The sequence below is a fragment of the Orycteropus afer genome, unplaced genomic scaffold (assembly GCF_000298275.1).
Source record: "Orycteropus afer afer isolate SDZICR_OR568_19922 unplaced genomic scaffold, OryAfe1.0 scaffold00042, whole genome shotgun sequence".
In the NCBI taxonomy this organism is placed as follows: Eukaryota; Metazoa; Chordata; class Mammalia; order Tubulidentata; family Orycteropodidae; genus Orycteropus; species Orycteropus afer.
The window spans coordinates 3,607,482-3,622,250 of record NW_006921629.1 but is presented as its reverse complement, the minus strand read 5'-3'; the positions used below and the strand labels follow the sequence as shown (position 1 = coordinate 3,622,250).

Below are 14,769 nucleotides of genomic sequence, written 5' to 3'. Positions count from 1 at the left end.
ATCCGAAAGCATGTATAAATGGGGAGCCGGTACCACTCACGATAAGACCCTTTCAGCCTGTGCTTTCCTGTTTTGTGAAATGAGAGTACAGAATACTCTCTTCAGGGTTGTTGTAAAGATTAAACAAGATGACGTATTTGAAAGTTTTTCTTGTCTTTTAATTTTCTTACATCAGGCCAACTCCTCTGCATTCTTTGCAAAACCCTTCCCCACCCCCAATCCAGGCAGAAAGAATCAGCCTTATCCAGAGCTCCCCTTGTACTTTGCTTGGGCCTTTAAATACATTACAGCTGAGCAGCCAGGATTGCCATGTATGAGTGTGCAGGTTGTGCACTGTACAAGGGTGCCTGGCTAAAGAATGAGTGGGGACTGAAATCTGGCCTGGGCACACGGTGCATCCTCCTGGAAAAAGAGGCTTTTTTATTGACGTGAGGGCACCATATGGGCTCGCATGACCCTGCAGTTTGGCAAATCTGGATTTGAATCCTGACTCTGTGATTTATTAACTATGGGTCCCTGGGAAAATTACTTACCCTCTTCAGGCTTCAGTCCTCACCTTATAATGTGGGGACATTACTATCTACCAAATAAATAAGATGGCATCCGTTTTTGTTGCTATTTATACATCTGTCTCTCCTTGCAAACTTAATGATGCCAAAGACCATGACTACCGCTGTGTTTGGCACAGTTCTAGGTACATCAAGAGTACAGGGTAAATAGTGAGAGTTTATGTGTGTGCGTGTGTGTGTGCGTGCGGTCACATGGACACACACATGCACATGTGTGCAAACCCCTTCTCCTGTACTTATGCTGAGTCTGTCCCCAACAAGGCTCTTCAGGGCCTCTTGGCCATAAATGTGTTTGTCACATTTATGACATGTCTGGGGGGCATGTCTGGGGGTTGGGGGAAAAGGATATTAAGAGTGGTTGCAAAATAATTTGACAACATGGCCCTGCCTAGGGCTCATAATGTTCACGGGAGCCCCAACTCCTGCCTACATTTACAGAACTCCTGAACCGTTAAGAAGAATCAGATGAGAATAGGGGATGTTGGAGGGGTTTGGCTGGGAAGGCTTGCAGAAGGGGACGAGCTTTAAGTCAAATATGGAAGGTGAGGACAACAGAGCCCAGGAGTGGGGAGGGCACTGCAGTGGAGGGTCACACCATCTGGCCTGGTCTGAACCCACATCCTCTCCAGCTACCTTCCCCTTGACGGCAATTCAAACCTCTGTACCTCAGTCTGGCTTGGTTCACTTCACCAACCCTGTCTGGCTCCTGCCTTCAGGTTTAGCCTCATGGCTACTGCTGGCCCATAGTCCCAGGAATGCTGTGATGATCCCCACACCATCCTTCATGGAACAGCCACTCAGACAACACTGTAAGGTCTGGCTTAGGGAGAACTGTGTCTCTAGGACACGTCTCCATAGGAAAGGTCTAGAGTGTGGCCGTGGAGGGCAGAGGAGGCAAAGAATGCCTCCAGAGGTTGGAAGTCAGCCAGGCCACCACTGGCCTCGGGAAGTCAGGCTGACTGCTGGGTGAGGTGGCAAGAGCTGTACTGAGACTTTGTCACAGCAGCCTTAGCTCCTACCTGAGGGCAGGGCCAGCCCTCAGATGGACACTACTGGTACCCTGAGGATCCAGCCAATCCCTGGGCTCACTACGGTTCTGAGTCCCACAAAGGCACTGCAGAGTGGTGGCCTTCCGCAGGTGCAGCTTTGGGCTCTGATTCTGGAGCTCTCTTACCTGCAGGACTAGGGTCCTCTCTGGGGACCTCCCCATCAGTGGTGTCACTGGGCTTGGTGTCACGCAGTACACTAACTCATGATGTCACCCCTACCATGGACCTCCTTCTGTACCATACCATACAGAATCCTGAGTAATGTTTATTATCAATTTTAGTGGTAGAATAATATTTGATAAGTATAGTTTTAAATTGCTTAAATGTAATATTTCTTAGATTATATGAATACTAACAACAAAATTGTTTTGTAAAATCTTTTTACATGGAATCATAACATTATTAGTTACAACATTATTAGTAACTGAGCAGAAGCTTTTTTTATTTTTCTCTTTTTCCTTTAATTACTACTTCATTCTCAAAAAAGTTATTAATAGGTTCACAAATACTAATTACCACAATATTGTAGCTAAAGCAGCAGAAAATTTGACAAAATCAGTGACTATAAAAAACACGGCAGCAACAAAAACAACGGCATGTGCTTAAAGTGCATGCAAATGAGGCCAGGTGATCTGAAGTGTCATTGTAATTGGGTAATAAAGACGGCTCTGACCACAGCACATTAGAAGGTTCAAAAAGTAAATTAGCATAGAGTTTTAGCCTTATAGGTATGTTGATACATGTAAGCAGGGCCTACAAAAAAATGTTTTTGCTACAATTACAAGGATATTTTTATAAAAACTAATAAATTTCTGCTGAAACATTGCACAGAAATTTTATAGACAGTCATTTTGGTGTCATGCCCTCTGACAGTGTTACCCAGTATGGTCTATACCTCCTCATACTTCCCTAGTGACACCACTGCTCTCCACCCTGGGAGCCCCGAAAGCCTTTCATTCACTCAACTCCCAAAGAGGAATGAGAGGTTTAGAAGGCCCTACTCCCACTCCAGAGACTTTTGGGGGGATATTTCTCCACAGCCTGGCACCCAGGAGAAGCTGCTAGTTGGGATGGGGGCTGGGAGAACGAAAGGGAGTCTGAACAAACCCTTACCCAGGCTCTTGCCCATGTCCCCTATTCCTCTTCTCCTCCCAAGAGGAGAGGTAGCAGCTGTGATGCTGTAAGGTGGCTGAAGGGTCTGGAAACATTGATAATACCATTTTATCATGTATGCTAATGTGTAATAAATCATTTATTATACATTTGTCTCTGTTTCCAGACATGGTGACCACCTTGTAGAATCAGAGAGCCGTGTTCATATCCCATTGAAATCTAGGCATGCCTGACCTGAAGAATTGGACTCTCACCACTTGGCCATGGCTCCCCAGGCTCCAGCTTTGAAAGGGGCAGAGGATGAGCCGCTGTGGCTCAGCATGGATGGGGAAGGAGCCCCGACTCCCTGGCTCTCGCGTGAGAGGGTGTGAGTTCCCTTCAGGGGAGCTTCCAGACTCAGACTGGGGCGGAATTCAGGAAATGGAGGTGAGGGCCTCCAGAACTCCTGGCCCTTCTTGATCGGTGAAGCTCAAGGTTTGTTGAGCATGGTGCTGATTTATGGTGTGAAGGAGGTTAGGATGGTAGAACTAGAAAGGAAGGTGGAAATAATCTAGATCAACCCTTCCTCTCTCCTTTAGAAGATAGGAAACTGAGGTCCAGAGAGGTTAAATGACTCACCAAGGTTAGCTGGCTGTGTACTGGAAGACCCAGGACTGGAGCCCGGGCCTTCTAATCCAGTGCTCTTTCTTTCTTTCTTTCTTTTTTTTTTTTTACAAACTCAGGGTTGTCTTCCTCTTTCCAAGCTAGTATGTCTGAGGATGCTAATTCCTACTCACCCTTCAGTTCTCAGTCAGATACCACCTCCTCTAGGAAGCCCTCCCTGACCACTTTAGGACTGGGTTGGGCTCCTCCTGTGTGTTCCCATGACAGCTGTCCCTCTAAACTGTGATTGCTGGTTACTTAGTAGTTGCTCAGTGAGTTGTGATTCATGAGTGGGTGGAAAGAGAGCATAGTGAATAAGAATACAGGCTCTGGAAGCTTACTGGCTTTGAACTAGGTTACGAGAACTCTCTCTCCTCAATTTTCCCATCCAGTAGAATAAGGATATTCGTTGTCTTATCTAATATTATCATTGCTACAAAAAGGACATCCCATTTTGTAAAGTAGAGGGTCAGTGAAAACAAAGGAAACCCTCAATGAGATGGATTAGCACAATGGCCTCAACAATGCTTTCAAACTAATGATCGTGGAGATGGCATGGAGCCAGGCAATGGTTAGCTCTGTTATACATGAAGTTGCCATGAGTTGGAGCCAACTGGATGGTCCTTAACAGCAACAACAATCTAACAGTTTGTGAGTATAAATGAACTAAAACTTGTGAAGTTCTTAGACCAAACCCTGGCCCATATTAAGAGCTCACTGGATGTTTGAACTATTATAGAACGATTGACGATTATAAAAGAAAAAGAAAGGTGTGTTAGGCCTGGCCTAAGCAGTGTGAGACCCTGACTCTGACCCTGTCCCCGACCCCATGTCCTGTGCAGATGAGCAACAAACGGTCCAACAGCTTCCGCCAGGCCATCCTGCAGGGGAACCGCAGGCTCTGCAGCAAAGCCCTGCTGGAGGAAAAGGGGCTGAACCTCTCTCAACGACTGATCCGCCACGTGGCCTATGAGACCCTGCCCCGGGAGATTGACCGCAAGTGGTACTACGACAGCTACACCTGCTGCCCCCCGCCCTGGTTCATGATTACAGTCACACTGCTGGAGGCAAGCATGAGCATGGGGAAGGGGCTGCTCAGCCTTGCGGTGGGGGAGAAGAGCTAAGGAGAAAGCTGAGCTCATGAGGAGGACAAAATAATTCCCCAGTGAAAAGGGATGGTCAAAGATCAAACAGTGGCTGTCATTACAAGTCAGGCCCCTTACAGTGAATTCCAGTGTTGTTATACTGTATCACAGAGAGATATTCCAAAAGTTATTATTTCAGGCAAAATCTCCATATGACCAAATCCAAAAACCCACTGCCACCAAGTCAGTTTTGACTAGTAGTGACCCTATCGGACAGAGTAGAACTGCACCATAGGGTTTCCAAGGCTGTAATCTATACGGAAGCAGACTGCCACATGTTTATCCTGTGGAGTGGCTGGGGGGTTCAAACCACCGACCTTTTGGCTAGCAGCTTAATGCTCAACCACAGCTCCATCAGGGCTCCTTTCCAAATAATCACTCCCACCAAAACAGAAGCTAAATATAGTAAATTCCTTGATTTGAGGGATTTAGCCGGGCTAACTTATTAAACCCAATCCATTGTAGTTCTTCTGTGAGTAACTGTGGACAAGTCATTTGCTGCCCCGGGACTCCGTTTTCCCATCTGTAAGCAGACCCACCCTCCCCATCCCCATATGATTCCTCTATTCAGAGTGAGAGAAAGGCAACTGAAACTTTCTGAACACAAAAGCATCCCACGAGAAGCTTTTGCTGTGGAGTCCATCCTGACTCATGGGGACCCCATGTGTGTCATTAGAAGAGCTGTGCTGCATAAGGTAGTCAATGGCTGCTGTTCAGAAGTCGATCACCAGGCCTTTCTTCTGAGGCATAGATTTGAACCTTTAATCTTCTGGTTAGCAGCCAAGCACAAGACCCCACCAGGGTGTTTATGAACCAGTGACTATGAACTTAACATATTTTATAAGAACATTCTCCCCTTAGGGAACCAGTCATTCTTATTGTTATGCTGCAAGTGTCCTGCTTATGCAACAAACATCCAAAGATGCCATTAATGGAACTGGTGCCCTTCTGTGATGAGCTCTGAATTCTTTTGACTCTTCAGCTCAAGAACCTGTGGCCCTCCCACCCCAGCTCCTAAATGGTTGCTTAACTTTCGTTTGGCATTTTGTAATCTCCACCGTTTCTCTTCCAGAACCATGGGCCTAATTACCACCTCTGCATATGTTCTTGCAAAGTTCTTGCCTAATCAAACAGCAGGATCGTTAAGCTTCATAGCATCCTTCTTTTTCTTCTTGTATATATCAGAATATCTGTTCTGCAGCCCAGAACACCTCTGTTTGTTGTTATGGCTTCATCCATGTACATGTTGAAGTTGCGATTTTCTGAGATATTCTTGGATTAGTTCTTAAAGAGCTTACTGTGTCCGTCTATTTATTAACTTCTATTTGAGGACCAATAATAATGAGATGCCTTGGAAGCTGTATTTGCTGCCAGGCCACCCGCATGTTGTTTGGTGGACGGAACGGCCGCCCAGAGAGCTCAAGGGAGTCCAGCTGCCAGGGCGCCAAAGTCATTCCCAGGCTTAGCACAGGGAGGTTCTAAGCCCACACTAATTACAGCTGCGTTCACTGAATATGTGCCAGGCATAGAGCTGGCTTTTCACGTCCTTCACCCTTAAACCTCATGCCAGCTCTGGAAGTACAGGTATTGTTATCCCAGTTTCCAGATGAGGAAACCAAGGACCAGAGAATTCAAATAATTTGCCCAAGGTCATCCTGAGGAGCCAGATTTTGTGTCCAGGTTCCCCAACTGCAGATTTCTTTAGAATTTCCAGAAATTTCAACTATGCAAACTTGAATCAGCAGTCTAGAGGAAACTGAAATAACTATCTCAGATCCCTTGTGCTACAGTTTCTGGGTGGTATAAATCTTTTGCACATGACTACAAACCTAAAGGTTAGTGGTTCAAACCCAGCCAGTGGTGCTGTGGAAGAAAGCCCTGGCAATCTGCTGTTGTAAAAGATAACTGCCAAGGAAACTCTGTGGAGCAGCTCTATTTTGCAACACCTGGGAAGTCTGCTCAGTGACAACAGACCTTTTGTTTTGTTTTGTTTTGTTTTGTACTAATGCTAAGGCTTTTGCTTTATATTCAGTTCTAATAATGTGGCTTTCTGATTTCCTAACAGATAGAAAATTAGAAAGGACATGGTGGGAAGCTATTAGAAGGGGCCCACTACCCACAAGCAACAAGAAGTAACAGCTGAAAACCTTGCAGTAAGGGGAAGGACAAAAGGAAATTTAGAAGCAAACCCAAATCTTAAAGAAATAGAAGAGTTTGGGGTCATTTAGGTTATGAAAACCCTGTATACCTCAATCACTCTTACAGTCCAAATCAATACCTATGGCATCCTTAAATATTCCCTTTTAATGAATTAAAGGATATGAATGGTACATTTTAGAATGATCTCCAGGAAAAAAAAAAAAAAAAAGTTAAAATAAATACGCCTTTAGAACTCTGGTGGCATAGTGAATAGGTATTTGGCTGCTAATCAGAAGGTCAGTGGTTCAACCCCATCAGCTGCTCCATGGAAGGAAGATGGGGCAAGCTACTTCTGTAAAGATTTACAGCCTCAGAAGCCCAGTGGGGGTCACTGTGAGTCAGAATTGACTTGATGGCAGTGAGTTTGGTTTTTTGGTTTTAGGACTTGAACTAGTATGCTTCAGTCATTGCCAAAATCCTCTATGTGAAATGCTTCATCCCCCAAGTGGGTGAGTGAATTGTTACCAAAATAAAAGCTGAAAATCTTCCAGACTCTCCCTGCTTAGTACCAAGGAAGAGAGGGCAGAGAGACCATGTGACCATTTTGTGGGCATTGGATAATCAGGCAGAAGTGGGGGAAGAGATGATTGAAGGCTAGGTTGGGTGCTGGCCATGGGAGTGCCCCTCATTTTCTGAGGAGGTTAAATGATGAGCAACTTCCTATAGGGGTTATGAATGTGAGTCAGAATGAGAGAGAGATCCTGAGGCAGTTTCGCGACTAGTAAAGTCCTCTCCATTCTGTGGCTTCATCCAGGTTGCCTTTTTCCTCTACAATGGGGTGTCGCTGGATCAATTTGTGCTGCAGGTAACCCATCCGCGTTACCTGAAGAACTCCCTGGTTTACCACCCGCAGCTGCGAGCACAGGCTTGGCGCTACCTGACGTACATCTTCATGCACGCGGGGTGAGTACCTGTCTGTCTGTCAGGAGTCCCTACGGAAAAATAAGTGCTCTAGATAGGCTGGGTTGAAATCTATATTTTAGTTTATTCATATCTACCTGGACACAGGATTTGAGGTGTCTCCTTGGAACTCATCTAGTACCAAAATATACAAATTATTGACACTATCTTGGAAGAGAGAAAATATAAAAGGAAAAATGCTAAAAGCCAGTGAAATCAGCACACACATACATAGCATGCGATTCTGTGAACTTACTAGAGGCAGGTTACAAATTTGTTCTGAGCTTCCTAGTGGCCAAAGCAAAGAGAAAAATTTCATTGCCCATAACGCTGTAAGTGCTCCCATAAGTGAAACAGAGGACTGATTTGTTGAAATCACCTTCCTCCTAAGCCAGTCTCCACATATGGGGAGGGTCTTCTTGAGGAATTCTCACAGTATTTACAGCTTCTGTTTGCAGAGCCCTCTGGCCTCTTTTAGGGCTAGAGCCCAGTCAGTTCTCCCTGGTGCCTCCTACCCCAATTCCATGATGAGGACCTAGTAGATGGCCAGGAGATCACCCAGATGAAGTCCCTTGGAGAGTAGCACCCTTGGTTAGAAACTGTTTTTACGTAGTAGAGGCACTGAATTGGAATAGTAGGGTCCTAGGACACCAGGGCACTGTTGTGTCTTCTGCCACTTTTCCAGAGAAGTCAAAAGAGCTCACTGTTAGCCCGGAAAAGCCCTAGGAGTACCTGACTCTGGAGTTGGAAATGCGAAGGGGGTCACTGTGGCCCATTGGCTCCATTGTTCCCATTCCTTAGCAGAAGGACCCACAGGGAGCTCTGTATGAGGCTTCCTTCCTGCTGAGCCTCTGATGTGGGTACAGGAGGCAACCTCTAATTGGCTGCACCTGCTGGGGAGGGTCTATGGCATGAGGAGACATCTCTGTGGTTTGCCAGTGCGTGTCTCTTACCTGGGCCCATGAGACACTCAGTAGAGACCATCTACCCTGCCAAGTGTGCCCCCAGGCTTTGACCTCACAGAGTTAAGGAGCAGCATAGGGGGGAGGGTCTCACATTTCCGTCTCCTTGTGAGCCAAGATTCTAGAGCAGCAAAAACTGGGGGCTTCCCTGCCCAGGCTGCTCAAGCCTATGACTATGCGTGGTTTGGAGCTACTGCCTAAGTTCCAGGCTTACCCTCTGACCTTCCTTTATTCCTGAGCATGCGGGAGGAGTAGGACCAGAGCCTTCTTGCTCCTTTCTTTGCCTCCGGGAGCTGGAAGCCAAGAGACTGCAGTGGACAGGGCACAGATGTCCTCAGCTGAGGCCCATGGGTGGCCTCAGGCCTTTTTTTCACAGTTGCCCCTGATGGGGCAGTGCCTGCTGGGAAAGTGTCCAGGTCTGTGGAGCTTGAGGGAGGGGCTGTTGATTGCTACAACAAAAACAGGAGCAGCACTGACAGGAGATAGGAACAGCTGGCCAGCATCTAGGGAGAGCCAGCAAAGTGACACACTCAGAGATGCCCTCTGGGTCTGGAAATCCAGAAGCTACTATGGGAGGTGTGGGAGGTGTGGGAGGCAGGAGCCCTCAGTTCACCTCGTATGGGTGAGCCTTGGGTTCTGAGGATGTAAAACAAGGGATAAACCCAAAGCTATTGAGTCGATGCCGACTCATATCAACCCTGTTGGACAGAGCTGAACTGACCCATAGGGTTTCCAAGGCTGTAAATGTTTGTGGGAGCAGACTGCCTCATCTTTCTCCTACAGAGTGGCAGGTGGGTTCAAACCACCGACCTTTTGGTTAACAGCCCAATGCTTTAACTACAGTGCCACCAGAGCTCCTTAGAATAAGAGATATAGGACCAGAAAACCCCTAAAGTGTTTCTGACTGTGAGTCTGATACTCTCACTTAGCACCTCCTTGGAATCCTTCAGCTAGCACAGTCAGAGGAGTCTGGAAGATCCCAGGCATGGTAGGAATTTGAGACAGGAAGCAGGTGCCCACATGTCTTCTAGGTAGCATAGCTGTTGGGCCTGAGGCAGGGTGCTGCTGGCCAGGAGCAGGACTGCGTGCCAGACTAGTGTCCCAGCCCCTTGTTGCTTGCTCTCTTGCCCATAATGTAAGCCATGCCGGGAAGCTGCCCGGCTGCTACCGGCTGAGTTTAAATGAGATGATGGATGTTAACGTGCTTTGTAAACTTGAAAGCACCACTTAGATTTAATAATAGTCATGTCACAATCTTTTCTGGTAACCCGTGCACTCAACTAGACACCCCACACATTTAGCAGCAAGATCTGGTTACTGGAGGACGTTCACGGGGTAAGAAAACCTGGGGTCTCATCTCCCAGCCCTGAGAGTTTGAGTCAGAGCAGACCATTCTCACACCGGGACGGAGAAGGCTTCCTAGCAGCACACATAGAAAACTTCAAGGCATGATGCTGAATTATAGAGCCACAGGAGACACCCTTATTGCCTGGACTTGTTTGGAAAACACCTCTCTCTTGGAATGTCAATAGCGCTTATAAAGGCAGTAGACAAGCAGAGGGACTGTGTGGTGTGGTGAAAGAAGTGAGTCAGGCAGATTGGAGACCTGGGCTGTGGTCTCTGCCTAGCCACTAGCCAGCCGTGTGACTTAAGCCAGTCATTGCCCCTCTCTGAGCTATGCATGTGTCTAACAATGGAGTTGCTGGGTTAACTGAAGCTGGTCCCTCTCATTATAAGTGCAGATACTACTAGTCATTGCCCGAGCCCTGCCCATGCATTCCTGTCCTAGCTGGCAGGGAAGGTGTGGAAGGCACACTCATCCCGAGATCTTCTATCTGTGTTGCAATTGCCTGTTTCTATGCCTCCCCCACAAGACTGTGAGCTCCTTAAAAGCAGGGATGAGTCTTGTTCACTGAAGGAACCTGTAGTGTTTGTTGGATGAATGACTCTGATGAATGAATGTGGTCTCTCTGTCATAGGATAGAACACCTGGGACTCAACGTAGTGCTACAGCTCCTGGTGGGGGTGCCCCTGGAGATGGTACATGGAGCCACCCGCATCGGGCTTGTCTATGTGGCTGGCGTTGTGGCAGGTAGGCTGGTGGACCCCATGTCTACAGGGTAAACCTCCCCAGGGTGGGCTGTGAGACCCTATAAGCTCGAGCAAGCCCCAGGATTCCAAGGGCAAACAAAAGCTTCGTCACCAAGGCCCCTGACTTGAAGGAGACTGCTACCTAGAGAGGGGAGTGTGTGAAGACAAAGGGAGGAGAGCACAGGATTTGGCGGGGCATACTGACCCAGGTTTCAGTCTTCACACTGCCATGTTGTAGCTGTGTGACCTTGGGGAAATTCCTTATCCTCTCTTATTCCCATTAAGCTTTAAGACGGCACTGAGACATACCTACAGGTCTGTTGGGAAGTTAGAATCAGATGATAGGTTCATAAACTGTGTACATGGCAGCAATGTAGGGGCATCAAAGGTATGGGTGGAGCAAGGTTCCTCCCTGGCCAGGGCAGCACATGTACCCAAAGGTGCAGCACCTATACCTCTGCCCAGGTACACCACTGTCCTGTTGGGTGAAGCTACAGGAGAGAGAGTCTGGGCTGGGAGGTAGTGAGCACTCACCCCAGCTGGAGGATTTTGAGACCTCAGCTCTGGCAGGTGATTGTGGTGTGTCTAGTGGATAATGGCCTTGGTGGTGGATGGGAGTGAGTCCCTCCCATCTTTCCCTCCCCCTCCTGCCTTCTCTCCTCCCAGTGGGAGGGAAAGGGAGGGGAGGGGAGGGGAAGTGAGGTGGTGGGGAGGCGATATCTGCAGGATAAGTCAGTACCAACTCAGCTTCTGAACATTGGACCCACTCTTATGATGCTTGCAACTTCATTGCTGGCCTTTTTTTTTTTTTTTTTTTTTTTACAAGGTTTGCCGCCTCAGCTCTTCAGCTTGACAGCTGTGCCCAAGGGAGCTTTGTGTGTATGTTTAAGTAAGATCTTAATCCTTTCTGAGTGGCATTAAAGTTGTCATCAGGAGAGCAGGGCAGCACTGGCCTTGTAAATAATAGGCAGGTAGGGACTCTGGGAGTAACTGAAGTGGTTTCAGGAATCACCCAGCTCACCTCCTTGCCTCGTCTCTGTCCTGAGGTTATTAACATTAGCCTCTTCAGACACCACTCACCTGAGCCTCTTCCGGGCTCCAGCACCTACCACGCCTTTGAACAAAGGTCTAATGAGCATCTCCAAGTGCAGGCTTGCTCAGCCATCCATACATCCCCAGTCCTGGCATCTGGGGATGTATAACTGTCTTTTCCATACCTAGACAGCCAGAGACCCAGATGTTAAATAGCGAGGAACAGGAAGACTCTTGTAACACTTGCATTAGTATTCAATTAGATGGAATTGCCAGCAATCCAGAAGACAGAAATAAAATTCAAAATGACTCACCCAAACTGAGTGACACTCAATGGGAAGCCAGGGTGGGCAGTGGATTTCCCAATGATACCTATGCGGAGAGGCGAAAGCCTGCAGGTGCTCTAACAGAAGCAGATTCATCAACTAAATGTGAGGGTGCGGGGAAGTGAGCATTTGTGAGGCAGATGACGTGCGCTATTCTGTATGAGTCGTTGATTCAGACCAGAGAGCACTGTGGTCGCAACATACCATGTTATTGATTGCAGGACTGAGCTGATGGATCTGGCTGCACTCCCACCCCTGCCACCTTCTCTGTTCCAGGTGCATCCCTCCTAGACAGGGAGGCCATTTCCCAACAGTCAGACCCTGATTAGATAGCCTCTATTTATCAAGTAGGAGTCCCTGGGTGGTGGCACAATGGGTTAAGCACTCAACTACTAACTGAAAGGTTGGCTGTTTGAACCCACTCAGAGATGCCATGGAAACATCTGGCAATTTGCTTCTACAAGGACACAGCCTTGAAAACCCAATGGAGTACAGTTCTCCTTTGAAGCACATGGAGATGCCGTGAGTTGGAATTGACTTGATGGCAGCTGGTTTTTATTTTTGTTTTTGTTGTTATCAAGTAGAAGTCCCTGGGAGGCACAACTGGTTAACTGCTCTTCTGTTAACCAAAACAGTGGTAATTCATATCTACCCAGACACGCCTCTGGTAGCATAGTGCCTAAGGCACTTGACTGCTAACCAAAAGGCTGCCGGTTCAAACTCACCAGCCACTCCTCAGAAGGAAGTTTGGACATTCCTACTTCCGTAGTGATACTGCCTTGGAAACCCAAGGAGGGGTCGCTATGAGTTGGGGCCGACTCGATGGCAAATAACAACAACAACCAGACACGCCTCAGAAGAAAGACCTGGCAATCTGCTTCTGAGAGGTCACAGCGTTGGAAATCTTGTGGAGCACCGTTCTACTCCACACACATGGGCTTGTTGTGAGTCAGAATCGACTCCATAGCACCTGGTTTGGTTTTGGTTTCTATATCAAGGGCTTACCATGTGCAGGCCATGTGAATCCTCACAACAGCCTTCTGAGAGAGGTACCATTACTATCCACCTGTTACAGAAATTGAGGCTTGGCGAAGCCAAGTTAACTTGCCCCAAAACACATAGCTTATAAATGGAGAAGTAGGATTCAAACCCAGGCTGTTTAACAACAAAGGCTATGCTTTGACCACTACCAAGTGTTAAGAGAACCTAAGGGTAGAGTTTTTCCTTTGTGTGGATAATATATTGTCAGAAACCAAGAGAAGTCTTAATAGACATCTGGTCCTGCTCTCTAATTCCTGCCCAGTGGAAGTATTCCAAGTCCAAGGCCATCACATTTTGTATCAATGATAGTGCACCTCTACTGAGCATGTATGGAGCTCCAGGCATGTGATAAAGGCTTGGCACATGTTATCTCTATACTCATCACAACAAGCCTATGAGGTGGGGCCTATCACCTCCATTGTACAGGAGATTCAGAAAAGCGAAACAACTAGCTTCAGTTGCCCAGCTAAGAACAGGTAGAACTGGGGGCAGTCCTTCCCCATGTCTGTCCTCCGAGCCCAGTGCTTGTAACCAATGCTTGAGGCCAATGTGCAACTCATGGCTAACAATCACAGGGCTAACGATTACGTACTTTAAAAACCAGTAGAGTGAATGGTTCACCAGGAACTTAGATGATGAGCCACATGTGCAGTGCAGCCTAGCACAGGGTTTGGCACATGTTCCAAAGCAAACCCGTTGTCTTCAGGTTGATTCGGATTCATGGCAAACCCATGTGTTCCTGAGAACGACGACTCCATGGCGTTTTCTTGGCTGTGCTCTTTGTGGAAGCAGATCACTGAGGCTTTTTTCTGCAGTGTTTCTTAGGTGGGTTTGAATCACCAACCTCTAGGTTAGTGAAACCAAAAAACCAAACGCACTGCTGTCGAGTCGGACCCGACTCATAGCAACCCTCCTTGGGTTTCCGAGGTGGTATCACTATGGAAGTAGATTGCCCAACCTTCCTTCCAAGGAGTGGCTGGTGGGTTTGAACCTCAGCCTTCTGGTTAGCAGTCAAGTGCCTTAGGCACTATGCCCCCAGAGCTCCTTTAGGTTAGTAGTCAAGGGCAAACTACTTGTGCCACCCAGGGGCCTTGGAACATGTTGTTGTTATGTGCCATTGAGTCGGACCTGACTCATAGAGACCCCTCCTTGGGTTTCTGAGGCAATATCACTACAGAAGTAGATTGCCTCATTCTCCTTCCGAGGAGTGGCTGGTGGGTTTGAACCTCCAGCCTTAGGCACTACACTACCAGAGCTCCCTGGAACATGTTAGACAATAAATAATTGTAGAATAAATTAAAAACTATATATATTGTAGAATAAATTAAAAACTATATGGCTCAAAGTTAGATGTTCTTCAGATTTTTTTTTTTAACCTAAGGGAGAGGTTAGAGAACACCTGCTTTAAAATTTTCCAGGCTAAAATTATCACAGCATGCATTATGGCCAAGTCACCAGTTTATCTGTGTGCCAGCACAAACTCAGAATTTTTGTTGGAAGATATATAGCCCTGACTAGGAAGGTTGGGCAATCCTACTTCCGTAGTGATACTGCCTCGGAAACCCAAGGAGGGGTCGCTATGAGTCGGGGCCGACTCAACGGCACATAACAACAACAACAACAACAGAGATAGCTTGACATTTTCTCTCCATCCTCTGCCCCCTACTACCTCCATGGAATTCCCACTGGCCTTATGGTTC

At 47.2% G+C, this 14,769-nt stretch overlaps 1 protein-coding gene across 1 annotated transcript in view; it reads left to right on the top strand.

The window, feature by feature from the left end:
• RHBDL3 (rhomboid like 3) overlaps window positions 1-14,769 on the top strand; it is a 54,865-nt gene that overhangs the window by 21,844 nt on the left and 18,252 nt on the right. Inside the window, exons 4-6 of the mRNA XM_007937335.2 lie at window positions 4,216-4,440; window positions 7,472-7,620; window positions 10,559-10,671. Of these exons, the coding sequence (XP_007935526.1) occupies window positions 4,216-4,440; window positions 7,472-7,620; window positions 10,559-10,671 (487 nt within the window). The remainder of the gene's footprint in view (window positions 1-4,215; window positions 4,441-7,471; window positions 7,621-10,558; window positions 10,672-14,769) is intronic.